Raw genomic sequence first — 16,560 nt, forward strand, 5'->3', positions numbered from 1 at the left:
TCTCAAGTCTACATCTGAGAAAAGGACCTATCTGAATACTTGCAGCCAGAAGTGGGTGATGCATAGCTCATGCTTTTGTCATTGAGAAGCACTCACAAAAGAGGTTCTCCTTCCTCTAAAGATCTTGCAGGAGGGGAGACCAGCAGTAACTACTCCCTTTTAAAAACTTGAGCAGGTTTGCGATGCAGTTGTGCCACAAGAAAAGATGTTAAACCCTAGCTATAAAAAATAGTCGTACTACTACAGTTATATTTGTGTAGTTGAAATGGTTATATCCCCTTTGTGAGCAGAGAGTTGTAACAGCAAAAAGATGCATTAAACTTCCGGTAAGGAAGGTATGTTGATACACAGTATCGGGGAGATAAGTAATTGTTTCAGACTTTTATTTTCTAATGAAATACTGAGGAGAGATAGGAACCAACATTATGTTATTATAGAATTTATATACAATAAGAAGATGACATTTAGTAAGTTGCTTTAAAACAACCACAGAATTGAGCAGAGGTTTTATTCATTGATTTTAAAAATACATCAGAAAGTATCTTGAATATCTTTTTTTGAGGAAAGTGAATGATGAAATCATATGTTAAGTGTACCAATCACCTTCAAGACAGGTGCTTTCATTTGTTCCTTGTTTATTGTCTAATTAAATAGTACTGTGCTGAAATTTAGCCTAGTTGCTTCATCAGTAGTTCTACTAGTCTCTGCTATAGCTTTTTCAGATATTTCAAATATTGCTGTGATAAAATCTTAGTTTCTAAAATCAGTAACCTGAAAATAGGGAAAAAAAAAAAGATAAAATTGCTGTCGTATCTCAAATAATAGAATTGAGTATCTGTCATTGCAGCCCAGTATTTTCATGAGGACATCTAATTTTACACTGTACTGTAAAACAACATTATGTAGTAAGGAACTTCCGTGGTTAATAAAAGTAGTAGACCCTCAGCAGGTCAATCAGTGTTACTAGGAAGGCTATCCTGCTCTTTTAAGTTTTAGTCAAGTTTTTGGCTAAGATTTATATAGTACTGAATGTCTTCATTGTGAGACATACAATCCAAGCCTCCTTGCTGCTTCAGAAATTCTGGGCCCTTTTTTATTAGGGAAAGGGTAAAATTTCTGTTTATTACAGGCTGGCATGCATTTTGTAGAAGTATCTTGATGTGCCCAAACTGCCGAAGTGGCTGATTTCAGAGCAGGCTTTTGGCAGGTGCTTGAAATGTTGCTACTATTCTCTTTACTGAAACTGTTCAACATGCTTGAACTTCCCAGTTGACTGAGCGCAGATGGTTTGCTTGCTCCTTCTAATTCCTTGGGTTGCAGTTTGTCGTTTCCCTTTGAAATCAGTCTCTGATTGTCAAAACTGCATTGTCCATTCTTGCAGTGGGAAAGATCCCAGGTAACTCCTTGACAAGGGGCTTGCACCAGGCGGTGAATTCCCAGGTGGGTATGCCATGGTGAGTTGTTTTGTATGTTGCTGCTGCTGGTCATCTCCACTCTGACCTTTCTGACAGGAGCATGTTCTGTAAAAGACTTTGATCTTCTGACTTTTGTATTAATTAAAACAGCATTGATCATTGGTTCTGGCAGAACAGATTCATGTTCACCTACAAGAGAAAGAAATTTATGCATGTTACTATGGTGGCAAAAATCAAGGGTCTAATTTCTGTGGCATAAACTTAACTGAAGAGCTTTAACAGATGAATTTATCTGTACTCTTTCCGTCTGTGGCTGAGAGTAATGCAAGTTCTTTTGATGCCAGGTTGTGGCGTAGCAATATTTCATGCTGGGTTTTGCAGTTCTAAGGACATAAATGGTACCCTAGGGTTAGTCAAATGAAAATGGAGATTTATTGAGTCAATATTAATCTAACTGGTACTCTAAGACTCATTAACAACACAGATTGAGAATTGACTTTCATTAATTAATTGCTTGTAAGCAAAAATTCCTAAGGTGAGTAGGGACTTGCTCAGTCTGTTTGTAGGTGCTGTAATTCAAAAGACAGAAATGTTCTGTTTGATACCGTTTGAAGTTTGTATTCACAACTTAAATACTGTGACCACTTCTAGATGAAACAAGTTGTGAATGTCTGTCTTCTTTTTCTTAATGAGGGATCATTAACACAGAGCTTGTATTTTAATAATTTACTGCAATTTTACTATTGTAGTCATTCTAAATAATGTAAATAGCCTATCACACTAATGTTGCCTGTGTGATTGCTGTGAGGAAAAATCTGCTTGCTTCATGAATAGTATGGAGTAGCTATAACAGTGGAAGAGAATCTGGTCTTTTATTTTATTCTGCTATCCCTATAGCTTAATTTCTAAAGTAGTGTGAAAGTTACTGTTGGAAATGTGTAAGATATTAGGGATAGAAATGCTAATGCTACTTTAATTACATGTAGCAGCCATCAAATTACTGAATGTGACTGGCTTTCTGTGCCTTGAAAACAAATAGAAACTGAACCATTACGTTGAAGATAAACAGTGCTGTTAATATGGCAAGTACTAACGAAATATATTTCAGCTAGCACAAATATAGTTTAAAGTAGGCGTTGTGAAGAATGCTGACCTTATTTACAGGGTTGAGTTATAGGAACTGTGTCTGTTGCAGTATGAGTTATGAAGCATATTAAAGTGAAAAAAGTAGACATAGAAGAGTACTGATTATATTCTGAAACAAAATGTCTGAATAACCATTTTAAAAGAATGGTAACCCTGAATTTGAAATGAAGCTAGTTTGAATAGGATGCTGCTTTTTAAAAAAATCAACAGCAGAATCCCCTCTTTATAGCTGTCTTTCTTACCATCTTTACAAGGAAATATTTGAAGATGTCAGACCCAGCTGATTACTGGCAGTAAATGAACCTGTACAACAGGGTTTCAGCTAATGAGGGGCTTTCACTATTGTCTTTGGCTCTCATTGCTGAAGCTTTGCAGCATGGCTTTGGGAGTGAGGACCATGTCAGCCCATGTCTTCTGCTCTCCTGCAGTGTTACCAGGAAAAAGGAGACTAAAGCACATGCAATGCTTAGAGGTACAGATGTGTTTGTGTGTGTCTGTACAGTGAAGTATGCTAACAGAGTTTCCTAGGGTGAAACCATTCATAGAGATAAGAATACACAGTTCTCTATTATTTTAGCAGTGAGAATCAAAGTTATGAGTGGACTTTATCCAGGAAATAAAGCTGAGCTTGGGTGGCTACAAAAAGTCCACTTGTAAAATACAGCCCTGTGTGTTCTGCAGAACAGCATGGTATAGCACCAAGCTACAAAAACTGGGACTTGTTCTTGATGTGTGAAAGAAAAAGCATGAGAGAAGGAACTGAGAGACTGAGGAGATGCAGCTTTGCATGTTCTTGTGGATGTAATTGCACTCTTGACTGGCATTGATGGGCAACATGAGGTTTGATCTTGAACATTATGAACTGGTTATCAGAAGAATTATCATCTGGCTTGAGTAGATCAGATAGTTCAAAGTAATGCATCTAGTCCAATTTTAATAGTCTGAACTGTTTTTCAGTTCAGATTTGATTTAATTCCTTGGCTAAGGTGCGGCACACAACATTGAGCGATGACCTCAGATAGAAATGTGAGAGTCCTGATCTACTGTATGTCGAATTTTGTCACATTAACGCACATCCAGCACTCTCTCAGCTTCTAAAGATAGCTTTAATTAGATAGATCTTTTGTCTGGGTTGTTGGGTTTTGGATTTCTTTTTGTTTTGTTTTGGTTTTGGGGTTTTTTTGTTTGTTTATTTAAATAAATTTTACATTATAGCCTTTTTGTGGGGTTGTTTACCATCTGGCCTTCTTCATATGCTGTCATCATAGATACTTTTAAGGTTCTGGAGTGACAACAGTTAATCTTAGTTCAAGTTAGCTTGGGAAATACTTGGAAGAGATATCTGCAGTCAGAACTCCCTGTAGTCAGAGCCCCAGTGTTTTTTCTGTTGTGACTGCATGTGCTGAATGCTCCCATTTAATTCCTAAAGTAAATACTGTTTTTCAGCTTCTTAGCAAATAAATAATGAATACACTGCTGTATTTTCCTCTAGCTGGTGACTTTCAAATCTTGTCACGCTCTTTGTTCTCAAGTAATCAGGAACAGGCAAAAGCATGAACAGGGCTGTGTGTATTGGGGAAGGAACAGAAGAAAGTTGTTTCCAGGTGACTTCTCAGTTACTAACCCACCAGTCAAAAACCTAGAGAATTTAGTGGATTTTAAGTTCTGTTTCAAGGTCTACAATTTCATGTCTGGCAAACAGGTAGTGACATATGAAGCTAAAAGTCCACAAGGAAGCTTGGAGTTATCATTCCAGCTGTGGTGCAATAAACCTGAAATGCTCAAAATCCCTGTGGTATCATGGAAGGACAACTGGTCTGTTAGGCAGGAATAATTTAGCATTCTAATAGTTAGAACAAAGACCGTTGGCAGGGATGTTTAAGACCATGAGGGACTGAAGGTGCTCTCCTTCCATGAGATTTGAATCTCACGAGGTTTTTGTGTCTGGCCTTTGAGGTTTGTGCGTATGTGTGCAGTTGTGGTGGTGCTGTTGTTGCTTTCCCAGCTCAGCCATAAGCTTACCTTCTAGGTAGGGAAACGATTTGCTGTCAGTGCAAAATACTGATTCGTATGTTTACTGCCTTTTGGTACTAGCTGGAATTTCTGGGTAGTTTAAGCTCGTAACTTAAGGAGTGTAGGGCTGTCTCAATATGGCAGTGTTTGTTTCTGCTTGATACATTCTTGGAAACTGATGCTTATATAAACAGGTTCAAAGTGCTGACCTATTTCATAGGTTTTCCCAGCTTCTAAACCATGGGAATGTATAAGATGAACTTTTAGGACACTGAGAACTCAGCATAACAAAAAACCACCCCAAAATTCAGCTGCTTCTAACAGTAACATTAATCCTTTCCATATACGTTGTTTAAAGATAGAAGTTCAGTGCAGTAGGTTATTTAGTTCTGTGAATGTTTTGGGTTATGTGTATGTGTGTGAAAGTATTTGTATATGAACTTCCAGCCCTACTAAATTTTAAACTGCCCAGAAACTGTGCAGTCCTACTTTCTTATGTCTTTTCTTTAATCTTCCAATTAAAGATTCCTTGCAAAAAAAAATCTGCTCTGATTCATTTCATTATATCTGAAGGTACATTTGAATTTAATCTGAATGCAGATTGCTGCTTCCTTTCTTTGAGTAACTTACATATTTGCTATAGCTTAGATGGGCTGTTTTGTCTTCAAGTTAGTTGTCTTTTCAGACCTGATAAAATAAGCTCATGTGTCTGTATAAATATATATATGTATGTGTGTATATATATAAATTTTTTTCTTCCTCCCAGAGATTTAATTTCTTTTAACATAAGGATTTCTAGACATTTGGATGAATGAATACTGAAGAAGTGGATCTATTGTATAGTTCATAATTAGTGGTTCTTAAATTGTTTTGATGATATTTTGATGACAGCCAAAATCTAGAACTGCTGGAAAATGTAGAGAAAAATGTAAAAAATTAAATAACCCAAGTTCTGCATTTATTGAGCTAAATACTAATATGAGGGGTGAATGAAGCATGTTTTTCATATTGTGATTAAATTCAGAAGACAACTTCATCAATTGGCTTAGTATTCTTAATATCATTTTAACTTGGAAAGTAAATGAGAATATATTAATGTAATATTGTAAACAGTAGTCTATAAAAACTTTAAAATATTTGAGAGTTTCTTATATAAAATCTGACGTAGCAGGTAGATGAGTGATACATATTGTTTCTTAGTTTCCTATTTATTAACTTTACAAGCAGTACGCAGTGAAAATACTTTCAAAACAGGACCTCTTGTTCAAAGCTTGTTTCTTAGTTACCTACTATGACTCTTACTATAAGTTTTCTGAACAAAACCCCAACTTGTGCCAATCACTTGATATTTGCTGTTGTTATCTATATTCTTGTAGGACATATTTCTTTACACAGATAAAGAAGCAGAAAAGAAATAGAAGACCCAGAATTGCTTATTCTGATGGAAGCATTCAAGAGAGCAGGAATGTTACAGAATACGTTGCACAAATACACTGATGATAGGCATGAAGTACGTGGCTCCTGTAAGAGTCACCATTTATGTTTAGAATTTTATTGACGTAAAACCTGTAAAACCGTATCTCAGATACATTTGTTTCAAATTCACGTTAGTGTTTCACTGCCATAAAGCTAATTGATATGACCACCTTTCAGTGAAACGAATAAAACCCCAAAATGACAGAAGAGGCATTCACTTTGTACATCTTTTGAAGCTGAGCATAAAAAGAACAAAACTAGGAGTTATTAAAAATTTAAGGAAATAGTCTTTACATCTACATTTGCATTTCCCCCCATAAATATAAATATACCTGTTTTAAATACGATAATGTGCGACTGCAGTTTTTGCTTCTGTTTCATATGGTCATACTGCTCCTCAAGTAAGCTTACATCCATCTTGGTTGGCTGCTTATCACGATCTGAAGTCTGTTGCTCTGAGGTATGAGTCACTGAAAAAATACCAGTCATGTATTTATAAGTCTTCACCATTGGTTCCAACAAGGAAGAAAAAGTCATGCAGAGGCAGGACATTTCCTTCATTGTGTTGGCAAAAAATGAAAACAAGTGTGAAGCATCTGAAATCTTCCTAAATGAAAAAATAACTTTCTTCTAAGTACGGTGACTTATTTCAGTAGTTCCGTAGTCTATTCTGAAATTCTGGATTTCAGTCAGCTTGTTCTCATGCGGTGCATCTGGAGCTACTGCATACAAAGCTCATGATTATAACTGGATAGTTGGATTTACTGTTGACTTAAGGTTGTGAGCATATGAAGCTTTGCCAAAAAAAACAGTGAAATACAAAACCTCATTGAACACTGTCAGGTGCACAAAGGGCTGAGTAATACTGGTTTATGTAGTAATGTTAATTCTTAAAGGGATGCTGTCATGGTGACCTTCCCAAGACAGTAGTTCCAACAGGGAAATCTTTCTTCAGGTTTCTTTTTCTGTTGTCTTTTTCCTTCTACTCTCCCTTCCTTAACTTTCATCCGGTTTCATTTTTGCTACTGCTTTTTGGGGCAGTAGTGGTTGGAGGGGAGGATTTATTTTACCTTAATGATTTTGTGCTTGTTGCTCCCTTTTTAGAATGTGTTAAAAGTATTCAGGCCAGGGTGCAGAGTCAAAACTGTATGTGCTAATGACACTTAGAATTGGGAGGCTGAACATAGGAGTGCTTTACTCTGACTCATTCAGGTTTTCTGCCTTTCTATAAAATGAAATAAACTATAGAAGTAATCATTTTGTTACTGAAAGGTGAACCAACTTTTCAAATGCATGGTAAGCCACATTTTAACACTTACCATACATGTAACAGTATTATGTAATAATAAGGCAAAAATTTTAAAAATACATGGGTTTTAATCCTATCAATAAAGGACAAGGCTATGTCTGGACTATGAACTGCAAGTTTATGTCCCTGCAATAGGTCCATCTGATGCTGTTGCAAGGGCCCAAGAGAGTAGTATGTGAAAAAATTATGCACTTAAACAGTAGTTTTAATATAATTGTGCATAATATAAATCTGCTAGGTTCCTTGCAGTGACAAGCACTGCATAAAAGGACATTGTGAAAGGGCAGTGTGTGGAAGGAATGCTGGGTGCTGTATTTTTCCATTTAATGGCAGAAATTATGAGATGATTTAAATCATAAATGATTTACCGAATCAGGCTTAAATCCTGCAGACCTTGGGAATTGCTTTAGAAGTTGCATGTACATGGTAATAAGGCTGTAGTTATGTAGTTCGTAGAATTCTGGTAAGACTCAGCAGGCTCACCTGTAAGTCTGCTGTAATTCACTTTATTAATTATTGCTTTTGCCTTCCCAATAGGCTTGTGTTTTGCAGATCGTGTTGCCTACCTCAACTGCAGTTTTTTTCTACCTTAGCCAGGGAGAGGATGGTAAACAAAATACTTTTCCAGATCCTGTAGATGCTCTTAAAGTTACCTTCTTACTTGAGCCTGGAAAAAGCATGTGTCATGCTGGAGTTGTGATGTATCATGGCGTTGGTAGATCTACTTTGATACCTAGCCTTCAGTAGTGACAAACACCCAGTGCTCTGTAGAAAGGAGTACCTCAATTGCCTTGTTTGTTCAGTGTTCCGAGTTGTTGGCACGTGGAGTCCTCCTTTGGACCTTCAGGCAGTTGGTTTATACATTGGGGCAGGAGATTTAATTAACCTCATTACAGTTTGAGCTGGCATTCAATACAAATGTTATTAATGGTCATAAAAGTTACCCTACCTTTTTAAAATTCCAGTCACACTATTTGACTCACTGACCTCCTGTGGAAGTGACTTGCGCAACCTGACTATGTGTTGCAGAAAGAATTACCCAGGATAGTATCCTTGAACATGAAACTAGGCTTTGTCTTAAAAGATGTACACTTAACTTCTCATTAGAATCTATATAATATCTACTATAATAAGTTTGTATCTGATCAGAAATTATTATTATTTATTATTTGTACTGTACCATTCCCTCAGGATCATGGAAAAGCCATCACACATAGTTATGCAAATGGATTATGCATGGCACTCTCTTCCCGAACAGCTGCATGGGTAAGCAGCAAAACCAGAAACTTGGAAAAGAAACCAGATGCCCAGTGAAATGAAGTGAATGAGTCCAGGTGGTACAGCAGAGCGCTACAACCAGGAAAGGATTAGCTTTTGTTTTGCTAAACCAGTCCCATATACATTACAGTTTGTTTCCTTTTCACCAAAAGCTTGTGAAGAGGGCATCACGCTTCAGTCTCGAGGGGTGTTTGTTGTATATGTGTTTGTGTGTGTATACTTTGCTGTCGAGGCATGTGTGTCTATATATAGACACATGCACATATATACATGTGTGTATTTTGTGAATAATTTGCAACCAGGGTATGATTCATAAATGCGTAGCAGGTGTAATCTATGTGATATCACAAAGTACATAGGGTTAATTGTGGCTGTGACATGCAGTGAGCTGATGTAACTAATCCTTGTTATGTTGCTGAGATAAACTTGAAAATGGATTACCCATGGGTTTTATTCTTATACCATATTGGAACAACTCCCTTTGTACCCTTAGCCTGTTTAGGTATTACTAATTAAAAAAAAAATCAGTTTTTTGTATTGACATGAAATTATATATGAAATAAAATTATATGTCTCAAAATTATGACTTCCATTTAAACCAGTCAATAGTTCAGTCTTTAAATTGACTTGGATCGACAGACCACTGTATACTTTTAAAATATGCAGCAGGTGGCACTATTGGAGTGGTATGACTATGTTTGCCTTAGTCTTACTAATGTTAGAGGCCTCCATTTGGCTTCTAGGTTGCTGAGGAATACAAGAAGTCAAGCCATTTCCTAGCACTGGCACACATTTCCTAACAGTCCTATAGGTTCTGAAAATTTATCACCATGATGAGGTTTGTGTCTTTTTTTAATTGGACAAACTCTTGTCCAAAACATCATCTATGAGTGATTTTGGTTTGATTATCCACTGAACTATGAAGTGTCATATTTCCCTTAAGCCTGTTCTTCCATCACACAATGGAAGCAATTCTTCATTTCCTTGAGGCAAAAAAAATTGAGAATACCTCATAATACAAAAGCAGTGGCTTTTAGAACTTGAAGTAGATGTTTAATGCCCTTGACCTTGGTTACAAAATCTCATTTAAAAAGATGCAACTAATTTTATCTCATGCTAATTAATTTGTGAGTAGTAGATTAGTTTTTTGTTTAAAAATTGTTTGGAGGGCCTTATAGGAATAATTGTTGATTTAAAGATAATTAAAAATGCTCATAATGGTTAACTGACTGAATGTACTTCCTGTAACACTGGATTTTACTGCACAACTGAGACCAGAGGTATATATTCATGTTGTTCATGTGCAGAACTATAGATGCGTCCAACACTTTTCATGCAGGTTACAAAGACAGAATACAAATATCTGTAGATTGTAACTGGTACAGAGAAGGAAAATCAAAGTTACTGTGATAAACCCTTTTCACTAGCTGTCTATAGTGTTTTTTTTAAAAAAAATATTTAAATGCAGTCTTGAAATGTTAGAAAGTGGCTATTTTATTGTTAGCAAATATGGTTACAGAAAGAAAGGTAGCGACAGGGTGGCTGCTATTATTTGGGTTCCAGACAGTATTAGTAGAGTCAATAGTAACTGTTTACTTTTTAGTAAGACTTTTGATAAGGGCACATATATTTCTATTATTTAAAAGCACAACCTTAAAACATGTTAGGGTTTGGTGTAAGTAGACCAAAGGACTTTCTGATGATGCAAGGTTATTTTTTGGTGTGTTCTGCATGTCCATGGTAATGGGATGCAAGTTTTCAGTGTGATCTCAAGATGTTCTGATCTGACCTTTCATGTGCTTTCAGTCAGAAGGGGATCAAGTGTGTCAAAGGGAGTGTGGCCCAGCTGTCCTTCAAGTCTGTCTGAAGGTTTGGTGAGCTTGGGTCATATGTAGTCCACCTTCCCGTTTCCTTGATAGGATTCTATTGTCACCTTTTATCCCTTGAGGTCTTTATGTAAATATAATTATTATGTTTATGTCTGTAGGTATACATCAGTATATCTCTATATGAAAAAATAAATCAGGAATGTTACTTTGCTAGCTGTCCTGAGAAGGTTGCCTGGCTAGCAGGGGATGTAAAACGGCTTGCCAAATTTCTATTCCTGAGATCTCTGAAGTTCCCAAGTGACTGAATCCAGTACCACTGATCTAGCCCTAGTGACTGGGAGAGTTTTGCAAAACACTAGTGTGCCCAGAATGAGGTAGAATCTGTAGAATTGCTCCATGTCCAGTAGTGAACTCTAGAATCTCTGGTCCTGCACTCTGCCTGGGTGTCTGTAAAGGCTTAAATCAAGATCACAAAGTTAGCACTGAGGATTCCATACCAATTATCTTGTGCTTTACCTTTAATACTCGCCGGTCTGGTTTTGCATGTGTTGGGAACTTGGTGCTATCCAGTTCCCTTTGCAGAACCACATTCTTTTTTTTTTTAATGTTCTTTTAGTGGATGGTAAATATGGTCACACTGAAGTCACTGGATTAATCCAGAAGAAATTTAATTGTGCTGGTTGCAAGGAGTTAAATGCAGCAGATGTTCTGTGTAGTTTTTGTGCCTGGCATAAACAGCACTTAAAAACCTCTGTTCTTCTGTCTTGACTCTGTTGGTGCTGAGGATTAGCAAGACAAATAGTCTTCCTTTGGAGTGTTAGTTGCTGTGGAAAGTAAACTAAAATGCTGAAATGTGCTCTGTTAGAGGGCTGCTCACTCTGCTGGTTGTCTGCATTGTTAGAACTGGAATCTCTCTCCCTGTGCAAACAATCAGCATCCATAATTCAGGGGCAGGAGTTTTGTGTTTTGTAGTTCTGCTGCTGTCCTTGCCTATTGAGAGCTTCTGAGATTACTTTTTAGAAGTGACAATGTGCAGAGGCAAGTCTAAGAAGAAACTGAAGATACTTACCAGTTAGAGATTTTAAACAAATGAACCTGGACATCTTCCCTTACAGTTTCCCTGGCTTCCTTCTTAGTTGTTGGGCTTCTTAGATCAGTGTGACAAACAAGATGGTTAGGTTTACTCCATTTTGACCTCATAAAATGGTCCATGAGAAGAGGGTGAGAGGGACCTGAATGGCTTTCAATAGTCCTCTTCAGAGGATTTTGGAAATTCATTGAAGCTTTATTGAGCCTACAGATGCCTTAAATTCCAGTTTCTTATAAGCTGAATCCACACTCCTGGTACTGCTACCCAAGTGTCTTTTCTATACCAACTACTATGTTTCCTATCCGTAGAGTTACGATGGCTACAGCTCTGGGAGGTGACAGCAGCCTGTGTTTATTCATTCTCCCAACAGGCATGATACACATACAGGAACTCTGGGAGAATTTCAAGCAGGGTCTAAAGTGAATTGAATAAGCTATAAAAATTTTCTGCCTTGATCTTTCCACCTATAAACTACATGTCTTTGATTCATTCTTGACTGCAAAATTATTTTTGATCCTTGCAGGATGGTGCTGAAAAATGCAAGGCTTGGCCCTTATTAGTTTCAACTTCAGGTATTGTTTGAGTAGGAATGAGTTTATCTGTGATTGTTTTTAATCAATAAAATGTACTTATCTGAAAGTGGAGTTTGATAAGAATCAAGTACAGCATGAAAAAACTTGTTAATCTGTTGTTAATGAAAAGTTTTATCTGGATGACAACATCTTGCTTCTGAGATACTTGCTCTTGAGCATTAGGACACAAACCACTTCAGTATTCATCTTCAAGGAAATCTGCTGTGTGTATAAGTTAACTTTAATAAGCCTTGCAAATGACTCTAGTTATAGTCCTCCAAAGAGGGTGGTTAAGTACTATTACTATTGTGAGAATGAATATGGACTTGAAATCTGTGCAGGGGAGGAAAGCATCCTAAAAATAATTTGCTATTCAGAAACATCCTTCACTTCCATGCAGAGATCTCATGAGGAATTTGTACTGCACTTCATAATCACTAGTAGCCTAAATGAGTCAATGAAATGACATCTGTAAAACTAGACTATGTGAAACCAGATACAATTCCACAGTGCCTGATTCAGTATCCACTGAAGTCAACACATGTTCTGCTGCACTGGGTAGCAGTGAAATTGGAGGATTTTACGTACGTGGTTAAATAAAAGGTGCAAATGGACCAATACCTATGAAACTGACAGTATAATTGAGATTGTGTAGTTGAGCCATCATTTAAATTCTTTTCTTTTACCCATTGTTCATGTGCCCGTATATGCTTCTATAAAGAATCCTCTGCCAGTTCTTCATGAGGTCTCTGTAAAGGGCCTTAATTGGTTAATGCAGTACCACACCTCGGATTTTGAATATGCACATGTCAAGGATTAAATCAAGCAATAAGTCTGTGGAATAATTACTACAGCTAAATACGCTGTGTCTTCAGTCTCCATGTAAAAACTGTGGTCTGGGCTTCCTCTTGTGGAACTCATGCACAGGGCTTTTGCTGGATCATTATACATACTCTCATCCATTCACAGTACAGTCCCTCAAACTGCAGTGAATAGCAGCCACCTCGATGCGTTGCTTTCAAACATCAAGTATTTATTCTTACAGAGTGAATAATGACACTCCCCAGTGTTTGGAGGTATGGACAAACACAACGGTTGGCACAAAATCATGTGCAAAAGTAACTTCAACAGGTAAATGCATATTTAGGGGAAGGAAAACATCGCTGGTGTTATAATGCCATCTTAATAAAAAGAACAGCGACTTTATCTTTTAATTCATGGTACTATGGCATTTTATATTATCGGTACTTGGTTAAACATTGCTGGAGATTTTGTGATAACAGAGTACCTGCAATGCTAAGTAGAAAGGGAATGACCTTTAGAGCACTGACATTGTTCAGACGTCCTTCCAGTAGGTAGGTCTAGTGCTCAAGCTGAGACTTTTTTTTTAAGGTGATATGTTAATGTGTTATTGTTGTGTTACTTGGAGGTTTACATTGTAAACATCTCCCACCTCATTAGCAGCATTGCACGTGACTCTTGGCTTTCTTGGCAAATAGGTTGCCATTTATCTGACCCAGCTTACTGTTCTTAATATTTCTGAATCTAATTAAAGAGCCACAAGATTTCTTATTGGCAAAAGTATAATTGCGCCAGCAGGCTTAACAGTGCTAGGTCTAACATGAGCTGCTGCAGTTGTATTGCATGTGCCTAACTGATGGCCGTAGATGCAGTGACTCTTCCTGTCCCGTTGTTTCTGCTTTGCCAACCTATGCTGACGTACAAATGTGAAATAGCTCTTTGGGGGCGCAAAAATACTTGGCTGCCCTGCTACTTAAAATAACCAGTTAGATGCTCAAAATCTACTGCTGGGAGCAAAAGGATTGGTAGCATTGTAGTTGCCCATGGAGTGAAAGTGTGAGTACTTTCACATCCCATTAAATTATATAGCCAGTGTAAGTCAGGATGGCTGGACCACTGTCAATATAGTCATCCTAAGTTATGTCAAAGGTCTGGCCTATCTGTTCTCTAGCTTGTTGGCATGTCTAAGATGATGTGATGGTAAGGAAGCATGGTAGTTTGGCTATCACTGTTTTTGAAGGAGTTCACCTGTGTAAAGCTGAAGAACGCAGTTAAATCTAAGTTCATGTCGGAGTGCAACTGAGATCAGAGGCGGATACTCAAACTGAGAATAAAAAGTGAACAATCTCAGTATGTAGGAGTATGGAATACAGTTGAAATAATTTATATTTTGCAATGAACTGAAATGAATGTGCAGTTGAATTTAACCTGACATCAAGGGAAATAAAAAAAACCCATTAATTGGCATACTGGTTATAACTTATCAAAACAGCCAGGGGCCTAGCAGAGCATGGAAGTAGTGCTTCTCCGTCAGGTCAGAAACTAGTTAATAGGAAAAGGGGAATAAACTCGCTTTTCCCTTTACCCTGCTGTATGTGTCTTGAGTGATTAATCTGTGCTCTGCCTCAAGCTGTTAATCTGCAGTGGTGACATTTCAATTATAAAAGGCATTTTGTCCATCCCCTCTGGAAATTCTGGATTTGTCAGTGCTAAAACATCACTAGTACATGAATGCAACTTCACTGATAACTGCACAGCTAAACCTTGTTTGCTTTTGAGAAACAAATTTAGAGGCTATGGTTCTATCTACAAGCATGAACTTCAATGCAGAAAGAACAGCAGCCGTGCGCATTTTCCATACACAAACAACTGAATTTGAGAGAACCCTGCCTTGATGGAAGGATGGGCAACAGGGGGACTAGGGAAGGCAACAATTCTTCAAACTTCCCTGTTTTTTCTAGAGAAAGGTGAGGAGTGAAAGTAGCAACATTAACGTTCCCATTCTGCCCTTGAGTGGATTCTCCTACCCTGTTATCTTGCACCCTTGTTCCCAATTTAAGGAGGTCAGATAACATGAGGGTGGTTATTCCAGTATCAACTTCTCTGTGCTATTTAAAGCGAAGTATTTCTTGCTATTTGGGCTTGTTCTTCTGATCTGGTTGCTGAAGAATATAATTGATTCTTACATCCTCATGCTTTGTTTATTTATAAACTGTTGTTTCCTTTCTCCTAACTAATACCGCCTTCAAAAAAAATTCAATAATCCACTAATGTCTCTTTTCTGAAGAAATTTATCATTCTTACGGCTTTCTTCAGAAGTGACTTCAGTTTCTCTTCATTTTTGTTGCGAGTGGTTACATTTTGACAATTGCAGCATTCCAAGCCTCTGTATCTGTTATGAATTTATAGGGAATATGCAGCAGGTTAGGAAGGCAGAGCAAGCCTCTCCTCCCTGGCTCACCAGTTACATTCTGCATTAATGGAAAAGCAGCCTTTATGTGTTATTTGATCCTTTGTTTTCTGTGAAGAGTCATACTAAGGAAACAATTCTTGGTTACATTTTAAAAACTTTATTTCCTTCACAGCCTCTTGGTTAAGTGAGACCTTTGTTCAGGATGGGTCCCTCTAGCATGAGCTCCTTAGGGGCAGTAAAATTCCACCGCTACCTTGTGGCCATCTGATTTAAAGACAACAAACTACCAACTGGATGACAATTCTACATACCTTTATTTTTAAATGGACTGGTATTTCCACCGTACTACATTTGGATGTTTCCTGACTGCAAACTATTCAGATAAATTTGCAAGATTAGACTCTAAAATGCAGGCCAACAACACTGTACATTTGAAGGGATTCCCACATTGTAAATGTTTTTCAGACAAGTTTATATTTAAACCCTGTCTTATTTAGAGATTTTTGTGATCACATTTCTAATACAGGTACTGTCAATACAGAGTATTCAAAGGTGATATGATAGAGTAAGATTGGTTTTAAAGGCAGTGTATTAGAGTGTTCGCATTGTAGGTTGAGAGTCTTCAGGACTAATTTTTTAAAGGTTTTTCTTCACAATAATAAGTAGAAATTTTAGAAGTATAAACCTATGGGAGTTAGGGCTGTGAGAAATCACTGGGAATATTTGAAATGTTCATAAGATGACAACATTTAGTAACGTTTTATAGTTTAAAGGGCATTTCAAATAAAGTATTTGTACTGTTAAAACAGTTTAAGATCATGGGCATGCAAAACCTATTTGACTTCATTAAGTCTCTGCTGAGATACCGCCTTGATTGCAGAATGAAGGCACGTTTTAAATGAGCCTTCTTTTGATTTTGATGAGCAATTCACTTCGCTCGTCACATGCAGGTAAAATATAATCCTAAAACCTCCCTAAACCCTCCCAACCGAAAATAAAAAAGCAAACCACAACCCAAAACTTCAGCCAACGTAACAAATTTTCATTTTTTTTTTAATGGAATGCTCTGCAAGCGTGTTTGTGCACACCGGAGCGCGGTACCACCGCAGGGCCGGTAGATGCGGACGGGGTATGTCAGTTTCATGGATTCCTTTGGACTCTGCTTTGAAGTTTCCCGTTTTTTTGTTTTGCTTCCGATTTGCGGTCCCTGTCCAGCGG

General features: G+C 37.4%; 1 protein-coding gene across 1 annotated transcript; it reads right to left on the reverse strand.

The window, feature by feature from the left end:
* Positions 1 to 366: 366 nt before the first annotated feature.
* C4H9orf152 (chromosome 4 C9orf152 homolog) lies at positions 367 to 6,773 on the reverse strand. The gene is given in 3 exon segments (XM_056338598.1): positions 367 to 1,097; positions 1,099 to 1,604; positions 6,383 to 6,773. Coding segments are annotated over 3 exon segments (840 nt in total). The 5' UTR covers positions 6,612 to 6,773; the 3' UTR covers positions 367 to 992.
* Between the last annotated feature and the right edge of the window lie 9,787 nt (positions 6,774 to 16,560).

The sequence above is a fragment of the Falco biarmicus genome, chromosome 4 (genome assembly GCF_023638135.1).
Source record: "Falco biarmicus isolate bFalBia1 chromosome 4, bFalBia1.pri, whole genome shotgun sequence".
In the NCBI taxonomy this organism is placed as follows: domain Eukaryota; kingdom Metazoa; phylum Chordata; class Aves; order Falconiformes; family Falconidae; genus Falco; species Falco biarmicus.